We start from the raw sequence: 16,378 nt of genomic DNA, 5'->3' as shown, positions 1-16,378 counted from the left end.
AAACAAAACAATGAGCAAAATTCAAGCTAGGAAAATGAGCCAGGCATGTAAACAGCATGGTGCAAAATGATAAAGGTATCATGCTACAAGGGAAATGGAACTCAAAACCAACACAAATTTAGGCTTGCAATATAGAAGGTCTTCAAAGAGAGTTGGGCAAATATATAGCACAGCCAAGCTCCACATTCTGCAAAACACAGCAGAGTTATAGCAATGCTGCATGTTTTTAAATACTATCTTAAGCAACTATTAAGAAAAGAACCACTCACATTGCTGGCTTGGATCCATATCAGTTGTCAATTTCACATAGTTGGATGGGAAGAGACCCACATGCCCATTCACTTCTCCTTTCCACCAATCAGGGTCTTCTTTGTTAAGGACATTAATGATCTGGCCTTTGTTGAATGCTAGTTCATCATCATTTTGTGCAATGTAGTCATACATACCAATCACTTGGCAGACTGTAAAATAATACACAATTAGTAAGGCTAGAGATTTTCATAAAGGAAAAATATTATCTACAGGGGACATGTCAATACCTGCATCACTCATGGGCCTAAACCTCATAATATAACTTGCACACAAATCAGCAGTCTCAAGGTACATTCAGAACTCTTGCTTCCCAAAGCTTTGCTATCAAACTCATAGTAAGTTGGTTCTATGTGATTATAGCACAGACCAAGTATAAATAACATCGGCTGGGTGGAATCTTAATTACATAAAACTTCCTAACTTTTCCTCACCCTTTTATATTTCACAGTTTTGAAAACACTTCTTCTTTTTAAAAGAAATGGTGAGATGGACATGTATCCGAACATATGTATTTACTTGATTTCTAATGCTGCTTACCTGACAAACAACTCTAGGTGATTTACAAGAGCATTAAAAACAGTAACATCAAAAAAAGCACACACAAACAACAAAAACATCATACTGAGGACAAATACACACTATTAAATCAGCCTAGTTAGCCTTGTTCCTGAGGGGAGAACCAGGTCTTTGGGCTTCTAAAGGTTATTAGGATTGATTGATCTGGAACTCAGGGAATAGGGGATGCTGTTTCAAAGGGCAGCTGCAGAAACAGAGAAGACAGCCCCCTGGGTTTTATGAGTTGACATTGCTTGTTTGGTGGGTCCTGTAACATTCCAATTCTGCCAGATCTTGGATAGACTTGCAAAAGTCCTGTGCCACCACAATGCCGACCTTTGGAGACAAAAGCCTATTCAGCTCAAGGATAACACCCAGTCCCATTCCGGTTACTGGAGTAGACATGAGGATGAACTATTTACTTTCTCTTTCTACTCAATTCCCTTCACTGCTCCGTGGTCCTCAGTTTATAAGTACTCATTATTATCCACTTTTTAACTCTTTACCTCTCAGAAGAATCTAAAAAGTCACTGACAAAGCTACTATGCCTATGCTTTCCATTCCATAGGGAATGGAAAGGTAGTTTAAGAACTGAAGCATGCTGGACAAAAGAAAAAATGCTGCTAAGGAAATTATGACTGTGAGATAACAACTAATAAGATAGGAGTCTTAGCTTTCTGTATTAAGCCACTTTTTAAAAAGTCAACTTATTTTTGCACAATAGTTAATGAGTCCTGCTGGTAAATACGCTGGTGAATCTCTAACGAGCAGAAGAGTGGATCGAATTCTAGCTGGACAGGACAGAGGAAAAGTGGATTGTTCTATTTTTTAAAAGTCCACCTTCAGAGAGGCTGAAGGCTTTTGAGAGCTGTTTCTTGATTATTTTTTAATAAAATCAATTGAAAAGTACTACAAGGATCATTTATTCCACCTCTATTTATTCCATACACTGAGCAATATAATAGATGCTAACAGCTGATTGTATTAAGAAGTTAAAATATTTTTTCCAACTTCCAAAGTTGTCAATTTCCATTTACTAATTATAGGTATGTTGGATCAGAATAGTAAATGATCTTCCAATGGGCAAGTCTTAATATCTAAGAAAAATTACAGTTTGGCAGGCAACAAGTGGAAGTCCCCGTTCTTTTAGCAATTGCTGGGTGTACAAATAAATGATATATTTTTCCATTCAGGTATGCATGGTATCCTTAGTGTGTGTACGTGTGTTTGTGTAGAGATGGCTGGTAAACTCCACCTCTCCATATATCAGTTTTGTGCACCACCAGACACTCCTTCTTGGAATGCTTCTGTCTGAAACTTGTATGAGAACTTTATGAGCTTGACTTTATAGGGAAATGAACAAACCAACCAACCAAAGTGTTTCTGATTGACTGACTGACAGAATATAATCACTTCCCTTGACTGATACCTGTTTAGTCAATGTATCATTATCTGAAAAATTCCTTACGTGGAATACTGCTTTAAAGCATAAAATGTTTGCTTCTGGTCACTGGAAGCAGGAATAAGCTGGTTATTTTGATAAAGATGCAAAATTGCCAAAGGAGAACTAGCTTGATGGCATAGGATTACTATATACAATGGCAGCAGATTCCCTAATAAAGAGTGTTATTAAAGAATGTGGTAAATTAGGTATTTTAATTCTAGGCTAGGGGATAGATTTTATGAAGAGAATGCTCTGAAGAACTGAGTTTAGACCTCTCTAGACATTTGGAGATGTTGGAAGTTTTGCTTCTTGATATAATTTAGTACTCCACAATATTTATCCTTTTGATTTCCATTTTGGCAAGTGTAGGTTTGAACATGAGCTTTTAATTTTTTACATTTTTTCTGAAAGTGGTCACTTGCTTTTGAAATGAGGGAAACTGTACCCTGATGCTAAGCCCTTATGACCTATGGCTGTTTTCTGATGTATGCATGCATATTTAAACTATGTTCAAAAAACATTTGAGAAAAAGTTCAATAATGATGGATATTATTATGCAGAAGACAACTTGGCCACTCACAATAAACCTGCACATTTATTTGATGTGCAAGTTACACCCAGAAAGGAGCACTGAGAGCAATATTTTAGATTTAATAAAAGTCACTCAAAAAGACAGTGGTTTTGTAAAAAAAACTAGCCAGTAACTCACTCAAACATCTGAAATGTATTTGGCTTTTTAAAAGAAAAATTAATGCAACATTATGAAATCGTCCCTTGAACTAAAGTTTCCTAAAAGAGGGAATTCTGTATATAATTACATTCAACAATGTTACTTACCTGCAGGTAATGCTGTTGATTTAGGGGGCTCAGTTGGTGTGATTTTACTAGTACCAGGGCTTAAAAGTTTCACATAATTAGCAGGAAACCATCCTATCTGCCGTTTTTTCCCACGAGCCTAATGAGAAAGGAATATCAACTTATTTTCAGCAAATCAGGAATACATACGTACTTACCTTACACAATACTAAAATGGTCTGCGTTACTTATGGGTATAGTAAATGAACTTTAAATACTAGTTCTACAATTTATACAATTTTCATGTGTGTATATATATGCAAAGTTCTAAAGCAACACCAGTAACTTACTTGGAGTTCTCCTTCCCACCAACCCCCAGGATTCTTCTTCCTTATAAGTATTAGCTGACCAGGAGCAAGAGTAAGCTGTTCAGGGCCTGTTGCTGTGTATGAGGCAATGACTTGAGCTATTTCTGTTCATACATTAAAAAAAATATTTTCATTAATCTGAAAGTTATATTTTGACTTCAATTAGCCATACATCTATTGTACTATCAATTATACCAAGAGACAGCCCATTTTACATCATCAATATATGTTAATTGTAATACACACACACACACTCACACACACACACCTTTTATAACATAACATTGGGGAAAAACAGAACAACTGCATAAGAAAATACAAGCCATGCAGTCATTTTATCCCTCATGAGTTGCCTCAAAGGCCAGTTCAGGCATTCATGGTTGCATCCATGAGTATGTATATACAATATAGATATTATACAGGACCAAATTCATTGTGAATAATTACTTTCTCCTACAGCACTAAACCAAAATTGCCTTTTTGCTTGTTATTAGCAGAATGGCAATGATACTGACCTCCTTTTCCTAAGAGAAAAGAGCGGGTTGCAGGATTCCCTAGTGGTTGCAAAGAAATAAAAAAGCCTGACTTCCTATTGTTTCCATCGTCAGTGATGGTAGAAATATATTGATCCTAACTCCTTTTACTTTGTTTAGGCACAACATGATAGATGCACTACATCCTTCTGGACGTTGCACAAAGCCTGCAGGTTTGCCTACAAATGGATTATGGTATTAAGTAATTCCAAGTCTCATTTTTGTGGCCCCTGAAGCCAATCCCAACTACACTGCAAAAGAATATAAGGGGTCAGTGCATTTGCTGGACCTATGGATTAGCTTTACTGAAATATATGTATTGATGGTTGTTTTCTTGCTGTTTTCCAAATGTTTATTTATTTTATGTTTTTTCTTACTTTTTTCTGGATTTTTGAATTGTTGCTAGCCTTCCACAATCACTTGTATGAGATGGACGCCACATAACTTTAATGAATGAAGAAATAAATAAGGGCAATTTCCTAATTCCCTCCCATGCCAATTTTACCAAAGAAAGTAGTATTGTAAATATAATTGTAAGATTGTAAGATTTTTGCTAATGCTAATAAATAAATTGCTTTTATAAAGTACAATATCTAATTGTATGGGATGGGAGACAATACTGAACTGAAGCTTAAGAACAATCAGAAAACTGCAAAAAGACAAGAGTTACTATAATTGTAATACTGAATCCTAAACGTACACCTCTCCCCCAAAAATTAATACATTGCAATTTCACATTGATTACTACATTTTATTTTGCAAAGCTCTGGAGTGAGGATTACAAAGTAATCCCCCCGTTTCTTTGCAGTCTGACAGAACATAGCAGTTAACAAAAGTATATATTACTAACAATGAAATTTAACCCACTTTTCCTGGTACAGAAATTTGACAGAAAAACTGAGGGACAGAGACAGAATAAAACTTTTTTTCTTATTTAACCTTTATTGATTTTTTAAAAATTCAAAATTTGGATTATGACATATTTCCTATTTTTTAATTTTTTAAATGATACATAAAATAGTTAAAATACAAAATAAATTGGTATGTTTGGAAATTCACCAAAACAGGTAATAGGTTAATTTAAAAAGCTCATCCCTATTATATTTTTTAAAATCTTCAAAACAAATAAAAATTGATTTTAGATTCAGAAAAAGAGACTAGTAAAATGATTCATCTATCCAAAATAATGTACTGAGACATTTCCATTTTATTTTTTTCAAATACAGAATAAAAATAGCAGGTTATATCTTTTAAAACATCTTGATTCATACATTAATTTGAAAATAGAGTGAGAAATATTTTACAAATGCTACATCATTTTCCTCAGAGTACAGTTTACAGCTTACCAGGCTTTTTGCTTAAACTTCCCGTTTTCCCAGCAGTTCCAGGAACCTTTAAATAATAAGCATAATTTTAAATTCAACAAAGAATATTTTACAAAACTAAGTTAGGTTAAAAAGGGCTATTCAATTAATTCCTTTTCCTTAGTAAATGTAGCAATCTACATTTAGTAAGAAAAAAGTTCAAAAGCCATCTGTATTACACTTGCAAAAATATTTTGCAGCTACATAACAAAAGTAATCTGTATCATAAAATTTTTAAAAAGATGAATTCATCATCAGTTCACTTCTACTCAATAGTAACACAACACTGATATTCTTATACTCCTAGATGGAGAACTTTTTTTCCTGCCATCTAAACCTTTTGGGGGTTGGCTAAATTGCTTGCCTTTCTATCTGGCTTTGAAGAGAGTAAGTAGAATCCTTGAGCACTCCTTTCTCTGCCAAATTCAAATCAGCCCTGACAAGCTGTAATTAAGCTCCACCACCAAATGAGAGAGGAAAGGTGGGTATTTAAATACAAAAAACGGAGTCATCCTGAAAACAGATTGGAGAGCTTGGTGAGAAGCCATATGCAGCAGGGGTGTCCAACTTTGGCAACTTTAAGATTTGTGGACTTCAACTACCAGAATTCCCTACCCATTCATGCAGACTTGTGGAGTGGAAGTCTGCAAGTCTTAAAAAGTTGCCAAGGTTGGACACCCGATACACAGCCTCTTGCCTTACACTGGGACGCAGGCTTCCTTTCCCTTGGGTAGGGCTATCAGTACATTCTTCTCTCGCCTTGTACTTTATATCATTTAAGAGTTTTCAATTGGGACAAAATGCTACAATCACGTTGGTCTCCAGAATCCTTTAGAAATCATATTAACTGCTTCTTAAATTTTGTATTAGCTGCCAATTTCTTTCCCCAAAGTATTATTTACTATTTTAAAGCACTAATGTATTTGGGTATAGGATACCTGACAATGCCTCCTCCTACAAGATATTCAATGCCCACAAGTATCATCCAAGGAATCGTGTTTCGAGTGGCAACTAGCCTTTCTAGCTGTTATTCAGAATTAAATACAGTATTGTTCTTGGTAGCTCTGCACTTGTGGAAGCCACTTCTTAATACAATATGTGTTTTGCCATTCAAACTGGCCTTTAGACAGTTTTGAAAACATATTGCTTTCTATTGGCCTACAAGTTTAATTATTCACTGAAAAAGATTTACTTCACTTGTCAAAATAATGATTATATTTTAATATAAAGTTACAATTTCTGTATACATTACATTTTAAAATATAATTAGGCATTTGGTATTTATATATACTACAAAGAAACTTAATTGATGTGTGATTTAAAAGCCAAATCAATTAATAATTATATACATATAACTTCAAAATAGAAAAGAGACTGAGGCATGATGATCAAGATCTAAACACAATAAGTTTGTATAAGTTGTATAAGTATTAGCAATAAAGAAATGTCAATTGTACTTAAGAAAAAAAGATGACAAAATCACTTAATCAGTGTTTTATATACATTTCATTTGCTTAGTTCAAAGAAAAAGTAACACAGTCCATGTATGTTTACCAAAAAGTAACACCTGGTCAATTTTAAATGCTTTAGACCACAATTGTATACTTTAATACCCCCACAAATATATTTTTATTTTATGCTAAGAAACAGAATACACATACAGTATATTGATGAATAATATTTTAAGCATAATTGATCCTCCAGAACACAGTAATTTGCCAGAATCTAAAATACTCTTCAGAATCTGAAGGATAGTCAATTAATAAAAGCTACTTTTGATATAGTTTAGTTCAACACATCTTATGTTTCTTCCTTTACTCCATTCTTATTTAATTCGATAGCTTTTGTAATCATCAATCATATTTAAAATTTTCAGTCTCATAGGGAAAGTATGTCTAATAAATATACACGTATGCATTTTACCTCAGAGTCTTTGAGTCTAACATAGTTAGATGGAAACACTCCAGATTTTTCACCCAGCATTCCGGTCCACCAATCACCATCTTTCTTGGTCACAAGAATTAAATCTCCCTGCTGAAATGTTAAATCTCCTTGTTCAGAGCTCTCATATGTGTACATAGCAATATATTCTAAAAAGCAAAATGATTTGAAAGTGAGAAAATGTTATTATTAATTAATTTGCAGATTAATTTCATGCAATGTGACATACACTAATTTCGGATCTTAATTTTTTCCTTAAATAGGATTTTTAGTTGTCACAAATTTACTACAGGGGGGTTCTAGAATAAAAAAAAGCAATTTCAGGGGGATTACTTTCCCTAGAAAAACATTTTCTCTTAGCATGTGAATATAAAACAACAGTAATTCTGTTTCTGTTTATGTAAAGAAATACTTCTGAAACAATGATCCAATGGGACATAGGTTGTCTAGTTTATTTATTACATTTATATGCCATCCATCTTACTGTCCAAAGCAACAAAAATTTACAGTTAATTGCATGCTTTCTACCTATTCGCTCGCACAGAGAGGGACTTCTCCGGGTGCCGTCCTCCAGAGAGTGTCAGAGGGCGGCGCCCAGGAGTAGGGCCTTCTCTGTGATGGGCCCTACCCTTTGGAATGACCTCCCCCCAGACATTAGGACAACAACTGATCTCCGCTCCTTCCGCATGAAACTGAAGACCCACCTGTTCCGACTAGCCGGCCTGGCTTAAATTTAGAGCTTCTCCACCTCTTGGGCATTTTTAATTGTTAATTTTAATTTTTAAATTTTAACTGTCATTGGGGTTTTAATTGTCTCAAAGTACTGTAATTTATTTATTTATTTTCTACCTCCTCCATATTATATTGTTGTGATTGTTGCTATTGTACGTCGCCCCGAGTCCCTGGGGGGAGAGGGGGTGACTAAGAAATCAAATTAAATAATAATAATAATAATAATAATATTCTATAAATGAAAATTTAAACTAATATCAATTTTCCCTATTAGACAATAATTTCTTGTCATATAAAGTTCAATGGCCCACAAAACACTTTTAACTAAATTCTGGATATTGGCAGCTCCAAATGCTGTGTGATAGCTGTTAAAGGGAAAAAGTAGAACTTCTGATTTTTGAACTTTAATATTCTCATCAGTGTATGAAGACATACCGCATTTTCAGAGAATAAGACACATCTTTTTTCCTCAAAAAAGAGGCTGAAAATTGGTGCGTCTTATACATTGAATACAGCATTTTTTTGCCTCCCAAAGCCCTGCCCCCTTCACCAAAATGACCGTGCATATCCTTATGGAGGCTTTTAGAGAGCTCCTGGGGCCGGGGGGGGGGGGCAGAAATGAGCAAAAAATGGGCCATTTCCTGTTCCCCCCGCCAGCCACCAGCAGCACTCTGTAAGCCTCCATAAGGCTATGCATGCAATTTTTTGACAAAAAACGGGCCCGTTTTCATGAAAAACGGGCCATTTTTTACTCGTTTTTGGCCCCTCCACCACCCCCGAGCACTCTGCAAGCCCCCCCCAAAGGCTATTCATGCCTTTTATTTGAAAAAAAACAGGCCCATTTTTGTGAAAGATGGGCCGTTTTTGGGAGAATTGCAGAGTGCAAAAACTTTTTTTTTCTTTTCGGAAAGCTCTTTTATACTTAGAGTGATTGGTGAGAATTACATTGATCAAGTGCTGTGCCAGCAGAAACAAGTCTTAGGTGCTGCAGTTTGTCAGCGATTTCCTTCTCCAGCACATGGATAAATACACCTGGAAACATCTACCTACCTACCTACCTCCCTCTCTCTCTCTCTCTCTCTCTCTCTCTCTCTCTCTCTCTCTCTCCATCCATCTACCTACCTACCTACTCTCTCTCTCTCTCTCTCTCTCCCTCCCTCCCTACAGTATTTCTCTCTCTCTCCCTCTCTATCCCTCTATCTACCTACCTACTTTTTTTTAATCTCTTCAAAACCTTGGTGCGTCTTATACTCCTGTGCGTCTTATACTCCGAAAAATATGGTAACTATAATAATACTTCTTGTGTGGAGTACACATCTTAGTTCTCAATCCAAAATAAAATACTAAGTTTGGAGGAAGTTATTATGAAAAGTATAAGTGGTTTAACTTCTAAAGCACAAAGATCTAGACATCTTTGAATGGTATGATGAAATGATGAAGAGAAAGAAATTTAATAAATAGAATGTTAAATCCTACAATGGGGGAGTGTTAAAATGAAAGATACAAGTATAGGATGGTGGAAGCTTAGTTTGGTAACAATGCATCTGAAAAGGATTTGGGTATTCTAGAACACAAGTTCAGCAAGGGCCAGAAGTGTGAAACAGCTGCTAAAAAACAACTGCTATTTTGGGATGTTTAACAAGAACAAAAAGTCTGTATCACAGGACTTATTTTGTATAGTCAGGTCCGCTTGGATACTGTGTCAACTTCACACTTATAAAAAAGACACCAGCAAACTGGAACAAGTTCAAAGCAAGGCTACTAAAACGGGGAGGAAGGGAGAAACAAATTATCTGAGGAAACTGGATATATTCAGATTGTAAAAGATGAGGAGAGATATGATTGTAATGTTTAGATTTGTTTTCTGTTGCTCTGGAAGACAGAATCAGAGCCAATGGTTGAAAGTATCAGAAAGTAATCTGTTTCCCTGAAAATAAGTCCTCCCCGGATAATAAGTCCAATTGGGCTTTTGAGCGAATGCTCTAAAATAAGCCTTCCCCTGAAAGTAAGCCCTCCCTGAAAATATTGCAACACAGCAGGAGCCATGAGGTGACCACGCGTGCCACCGACTACACCTCAAATAAGACCTCCCTGAAAATAAGGTCAAGTTCTTATTTGGGGGGTCAAAAGAAAATAAGAATCTGCCTTATTTTTGGGGAGAAACGGTAGCTTCAGGGTAGGTATTAGGATAAATTTCCTGATGATAAAGTTGCCAATTAATGGAATAAATAGTGCCATGAAATGACATGTTTCCCTACATTGGAGATCTTCAACAGTGACTAGATAGCCATCTGTCCAACATGCTTTAACCCACCTAGAAGGGGTCTCACTTAAAAGACTTCTGACCCCCAAAGTAAATTTAAATATAATATGCAAGCATGAAAGAATTTAGACAATAGGATATACAAAAAATTAGCATATGACAAAGTAATGTTTTCCAAATGTGTCCTCTCATTTTTGCTAGAATTCTCACTCAAAATGTTATTGCTAAATAATAGAGTATCTCCATAAGTAACAATCCTATATAATTGTAAAGAGAAGAAGATAAAGGAAAATCTGGATAGAGCTTGGCTATTTTGTAATCTAAAACATTTACTGTGCACAAAATTTATTCTATAATTCACTATATTTCCAATTAAAAGTCTAACCTTCTCCTGAAAATGTAGATTTTGAAACTGGTGATGTCCTCTTTAAGTTAGCAGGACTCTCTGACGATCCAGAATCCATGCTAAGGAGAAAAAAAGAGGATCAATGTTTTCTTGCAGCAATGTTTTATTCAGTGAGGACAACTCGAAAATAATATAAAATACATTGATCTACTATGTATAAATATATATTGTTATTTCTAGATTATGGACAAGTTATTTTTTCTCTTTAAACAATCTTTATATACACCTGTTCATATACATAATTATCTTAACAGCTGTTTAAAATAATCCTTCCATTACTATTATATGTAGTAAAATAAAAGAATTACCTTGTTGATTTTCTTATAGGACCTGATATAAGTTTCACATAGGATTTAGGAAACCATCCTTTTTGTCCTTGAACCTCTCCAAACCACCACATATCTTGCTGCTCTAACACAGTGATGATATCGTTCTTGTTAAAATTTAAATGGTTGTCTTTCTTGGCTCGCCAAGGATATAATGCCTGTGCTTGAAGTCCTTCTACTTTTTCACCCTAGTTAGATATTAAAGATAGGTTGAGTTTATTTTATATACCATAATAATCAATAAAATGGGCATGAGAAGGCACAACTTTCATAGATTGTGAAGTTATAATGGTACTGTGAAATTTCCAAAGTATTTGTTTAGCATTGCTGTGCATTCTTCAGTTCGGACAGTATGACCCAGGAACTCCTACATTGTAGTTTTCCTGCCTATTCGTGTAAAGTGAAACTATCAGTTCTATTATTTATCTAATCCATTAATTGTTTGTTTAATAAAGCAAGAGCACAAGTACGATACACAGTACCCCATAACATCTATGCCCGTATGGTATTTAGCTTACCCACAATATCAACTCACCTGACCCAAAACAGGAGAAGGAGAGGATCCAGTAACAGTTGCAGGAGTAAAGGCAGATCTTTGCCTTAACTGTCCTGTGCTTGGAACTGTAAGGGAAGGCTGAACTGCCCAAGCATCCCAGTTATCTGTTTCTTGCTTATCACTAGTAGTTGTTGGCCAACTGCATAAAGGGAGATGATGTATATAATCATTACCATAATTAAGAAGGATGTTTTCTCTTCTCTCTAATCATGATAATACTGGATCACTGGTGATTCCTGCATCTTTTTCGTTATTACTACTACTGCATGATCTTGTCAAGAACTAAAATGTTCAAAACCGATATTCATCACGAGGCCTTAGAAGCCCTGGAGGCCTTATTCCACCTTGTCAACAGGGTGACAAAGAGGGAACGGAACAATAGCTGCTTGTAATTTCTGCAAGCAATTATGACCATGGATTTCTTTTTATGTGGCTTGAATTTTTTAAAGCCTTCAAATACTTTTCTTTTTTGGAATATTTTCTAAAGTTTGTAATTTCAAAACAATTTTAACCGCTTTCTAAGAGCAGAAAGTAAAAAGGGTTGGGGGAAAATAATTTTTAAACTCAATTTTACTGTGCTGACCAATTTTGAAACCACTAATATGCCAGAAATTAAGGGCAGACGTGCTTCAGTATGTAAGTTAAACCTCCTGTAAAATTAATTGTGAACATGGTATAGTTTATCTCGGTCATTCATTATACAATTACCAAATGGAGGAAAAATTGAAATTCCAATGAAATCATACGTTGAACTGAAGTCTGCCCAGTTGTTGCTCGTAGGGCTTGAATCTGTAGGAACAGGTGGTGCCATAGGTGTTGAAGGGGTCTCACGCAATGAAATTTTAGGAACAGATGTCACGTCAGTTAGCTGCTTTATGGAACTTGGAATTTCAGTTTCAGACATCTTTTCTGCATAGTTTGCAGGAAACCATCCTGTTTCCCCCTTCAGTTCACCTCCAAGCCATCCTGGTTCCCCAGTTTGGCTTTCATCAACCTGTTCAAAAGTAATAAGTTAAATCAAAACATAAAGCTACAACGATTTCCATAAATAACACTTTTACCAAATGAAAAGTGTTTAAGAATTTTAGAGCAATAGTATTATAATTAATGAAATGTAAGTAAAACTGTAGTGACTGAAACAAAAAGCTTTGACAAAGCCTTATTGACAGTGATAGTGAAAACCAATAGTATCCAAGAAACCCACCAGAGAGCAATTCCAATTATACCAATTTAGGACAATATAATCTAAATATAAGAGGCACAACATATATAAATGAAGGCAAATAACAGTAAAATATATAAAATAAACTTAAATTAAATCTGTATTAATATTTACAGCCTAATTATTTTCCTCTTATGCAACTATGCTTCAACAACTATGCTTATTTATTTTATATATTAACATACATTGTCATGATCTGAAGGAAACAATATCAGGGAATAGCGTTGGGCTGAGCTCCGAACTTGGCAATTTGGTTGCAAACGTTTCGTCAGAATTCAAGGAGATGTAGTCAGTTTGCATCACATAAAAAGGTATTTAAAGACCAATGCTCTGACAGGTGAGCACAATTCAAAGTGCACTGGAGACGTCTCCTCAAATGGTAACGAAACGTTTGCAACCAAATTGCTAAGCTCGGAGCTCAGACCAACAGCTTAACTACCAACCCGAGTTACTTATATTCAAATACATTTCAACCAGGTAATAGGGTATATTTAATTATTTGTTAGATTTATATACTGTATTAAAATTTATCATAAAATATGTTTATTATACTAGGATAAAAATACAAAAAAAATTACAACTAATTGCGTGTGTCTGGCTCCTTGTTAGAAAGAACATTTGAACAACATTTTAAATTTTTAAAAAGGTGTAAAGAGAAGCATTCCAGAGGTATGCATATAAATGAATGAGCTGAGAGGAATTGTTCAATATCATATACCAGTGATGGCGAACCTATGGCACGCGTGCCACAAGTGGCATGCGGAGCCATTTGTCAGGGCACGCGAGGCGCTGCCCTGAAGCCTCCGGAGGGCCTCCGGTGGGTCAGGGGAGGCTCTTTTCACCCTCCCCAGGCTCCTATAAAGCCCCTGGAGCCTGGGAAGGGCGAAAAAAGCATGTAAAAATGGGGGGGGGTCGCGCGTTGTGCACGCATGCGCACTGGGGGGGATCACACGTTGCATTATGGGTGCGGCACGCCCGCACTCGACCCCCCCTGTGCTCCCCCCACTTGTGGCACGCGAGCCAAAAAAGGTTCGCCATCACTGTCATATACCAATAGGTAGTTCCTTATTTAGCAATTACTTTTAATAATCGTTCACAGTTATGACAATAATGAAAAAGTTTGCGACCAATCCTTGCATTTACAATCTTCACAGGTCTGTAAAGCCATGCTATCAAACATCAAAAATATCTGCCCATATTATCATTGCTTCTTTTACTACTTCTTTCTCTAATTTGGTTCTAAGTAAATAGCTATACAACAAAGATATTACAATGGAGTTTGGACTGTCCCATGCTTATTATCAAATGGGGAAAAATAGTAAAAACTGAAGGAAGATGCCCTATAGAAATAACATTAAGGGCCTGGATGAATACAGTCACTACAAATACCTGGGCATCTTTCAAGCTGACATCAAGCATACTGAAGTCAAGAAAAAGTAGTGAATATATCAAGAGAGTGAAGAAGTTCTTAAAGTCCAAACTCAGCGGAGGAAATACTATCAAGATAATTGACACCTGGATTATTCCAGTTATTAGATACACCGTTCAAATAGTAGACTGGACTCAAGTAGAACTAAAAGCCCTGGATAGGAAGATCAGAAAAATAATGATAAGGAATCATGCCCTTCATTGACAGACTCTATTTGCCAAGGAAAGTAGATGGGTGTGAAATATTGCAAATGCATCAGATGGTTGAGAAAGGAAAAAAGGGCACTAGAGGAATATCTGAAGAGCAATGAAGAAAATAACACTGGAGCTAATATACCAGGAAGGCCTATTGAGAGACCAAATTGGCCTACAAAAAATACCAAATTAAGAACAGTAAAGAGATATGGGAGATTACATGGCCAGTACTGTACATTAAAAAATAGCAGACAAAGCAGATAAAGCCAAAACCTGGTAAGCATGTAAGACCAGGAAAGTTTAAGAAAGAGACAGAGGAGCTGTATAAGACCAAGCTAAGAATACATATATTCACAGCTAGAAGACAGCAAGAGAAGTCAAAAGCCACCTCTGCAAATAAGCTGAAGAAGCAATGGATCACCTAGTCAGCTGCTGAAACAAGGCTGCATAGACTACAATGGCAATGGCATGACAAAGTAACAAAAATGGTAGATTGGAAAATGTGCAAAAAATAAAATTTCCTTGCAAACATATGAATAAAATAGAGAAAATAATACAAGATGAAGAAGCTAAGGTGCTCTGGGATTTTAGAATTTGACATACACCTGCCACGCAATACCCCAGATTTAACAACTGTTGATAAGAACAACAAAAAAGTTTGGATAGTGCATGTTACAGTATCTGGAGACAACAGAAGAGAAGAGAAAGAACTTGAAAAGATAACAAGATACAAAGACTTGTAAATGGATATAGAGCAATTGTGGCAAAAGAAAGCAAAGGTAGTACCAATAGTAACAGGCGTCTTGGGCGTAATTCCAAAATAACTGGGGCACCATTGGCATTGACAAAATTACCATCAGTCAATTGCCAAATATCCCTATTTTTTTTAAAAAAAACCTATTCGTGTTCAATCAATGTGATACAAATCCTGTGTACTAGTACTGTCATATACACACAGAGATTTACAGCCTTGAATGTATTGTATATAATTTTTTTTTACTAAACTGAACATGAAAAAAAAACTGCATACAACCATGCCACCTGGTATTCTTTCATTTGAAAAATAAACTAACTTTAGAAAACTATAAACAGAACTTTAAGTAAATTTGATGTAATCATAAAGTTAAGATCTAGCAGCATACCTATACATCAAATTAAAGTTCATATAAGATTCAATATTTTAAACTTTATGACACAGGAAAAAAAATCATTTTCTAGTACTGCAAAATAAGAATTTACACTATATATGTCAAATAATTAAAATCCTGTCTATGAAAAAAGGCTTACCGTATATACTTGAGTATAAGCCGACTCGAGTATAAGCCGAGACCCCTAATTTTACCCCCCAAAACTGGAAAAAGTTATTGATTCGAGTATAAGCTGAGGCTGAGAAATGCAGCAGCTCACGGTAAATTTCAAAAATAAAAATACAGGTAGATAACAATAAAATTGCTAAAAGTGTGTGTGTGTGTGTGTGAGTGAGAAAGACAGACAGAGGAACAGAGAGAGGGAGAGAGAGAGGGAATCAGAGAGAGACTGACAGAGACGAATCAGAGACGTACTTTTAACTACCTGGCAGCGGCGTTTTGCCTTGGGCGGCTCCTCAGAACATCCCAAGACTTCGGAGGGAAGTTTACAGCCCTCCCTCGGAACGCTTCGGAGGGAAGCTTCTGCAAAGGCGAGTGACAACAAGTCTCCCAGGCTTTAATTTGCCGAGCTGTGCGCATGCGCCTGTTTTCCACGGCGTGGAGCAGCGGCGAGATTCTAATTCAAAATATTCTGCTTCAAATCCTAATGTGTTTTAGAAACTATACCAATAGATGTCAACCCTTCAAGATAGGCCATACCCAGAAAACAACTCATCGGGTTTGATTAGACTATAGTCTCTAGTAGCAAAATCTTGAAAAGCTTTGCTGCATTTTCCCTTCCTTCTCTTGT

General features: G+C 35.9%; 1 protein-coding gene across 1 annotated transcript in view; it reads right to left on the bottom strand.

Moving 5' to 3' along the window:
* ITSN1 (intersectin 1) overlaps window positions 1–16,378 on the bottom strand; it is a 75,784-nt gene that overhangs the window by 1,529 nt on the left and 57,877 nt on the right. Inside the window, exons 21-29 of the mRNA XM_081952184.1 lie at window positions 12,342–12,589; window positions 11,575–11,734; window positions 11,022–11,227; window positions 10,693–10,772; window positions 7,295–7,461; window positions 5,354–5,399; window positions 3,457–3,578; window positions 3,149–3,266; window positions 270–461 (exon numbers count right to left, since the gene is read on the bottom strand). Coding sequence (XP_081808310.1) covers window positions 270–461; window positions 3,149–3,266; window positions 3,457–3,578; window positions 5,354–5,399; window positions 7,295–7,461; window positions 10,693–10,772; window positions 11,022–11,227; window positions 11,575–11,734; window positions 12,342–12,589 — 1,339 coding nt within the window. The remainder of the gene's footprint in view (window positions 1–269; window positions 462–3,148; window positions 3,267–3,456; window positions 3,579–5,353; window positions 5,400–7,294; window positions 7,462–10,692; window positions 10,773–11,021; window positions 11,228–11,574; window positions 11,735–12,341; window positions 12,590–16,378) is intronic.

The sequence above is a fragment of the Natrix helvetica genome (assembly GCF_964273705.1).
Source record: "Natrix helvetica genome assembly, chromosome: 4".
NCBI lineage: Eukaryota > Metazoa > Chordata > Lepidosauria > Squamata > Natricidae > Natrix > Natrix helvetica.
The sequence above is the reverse complement of the archived record's forward strand: the minus strand, read 5'-3'. Positions and strand labels throughout refer to the sequence as shown.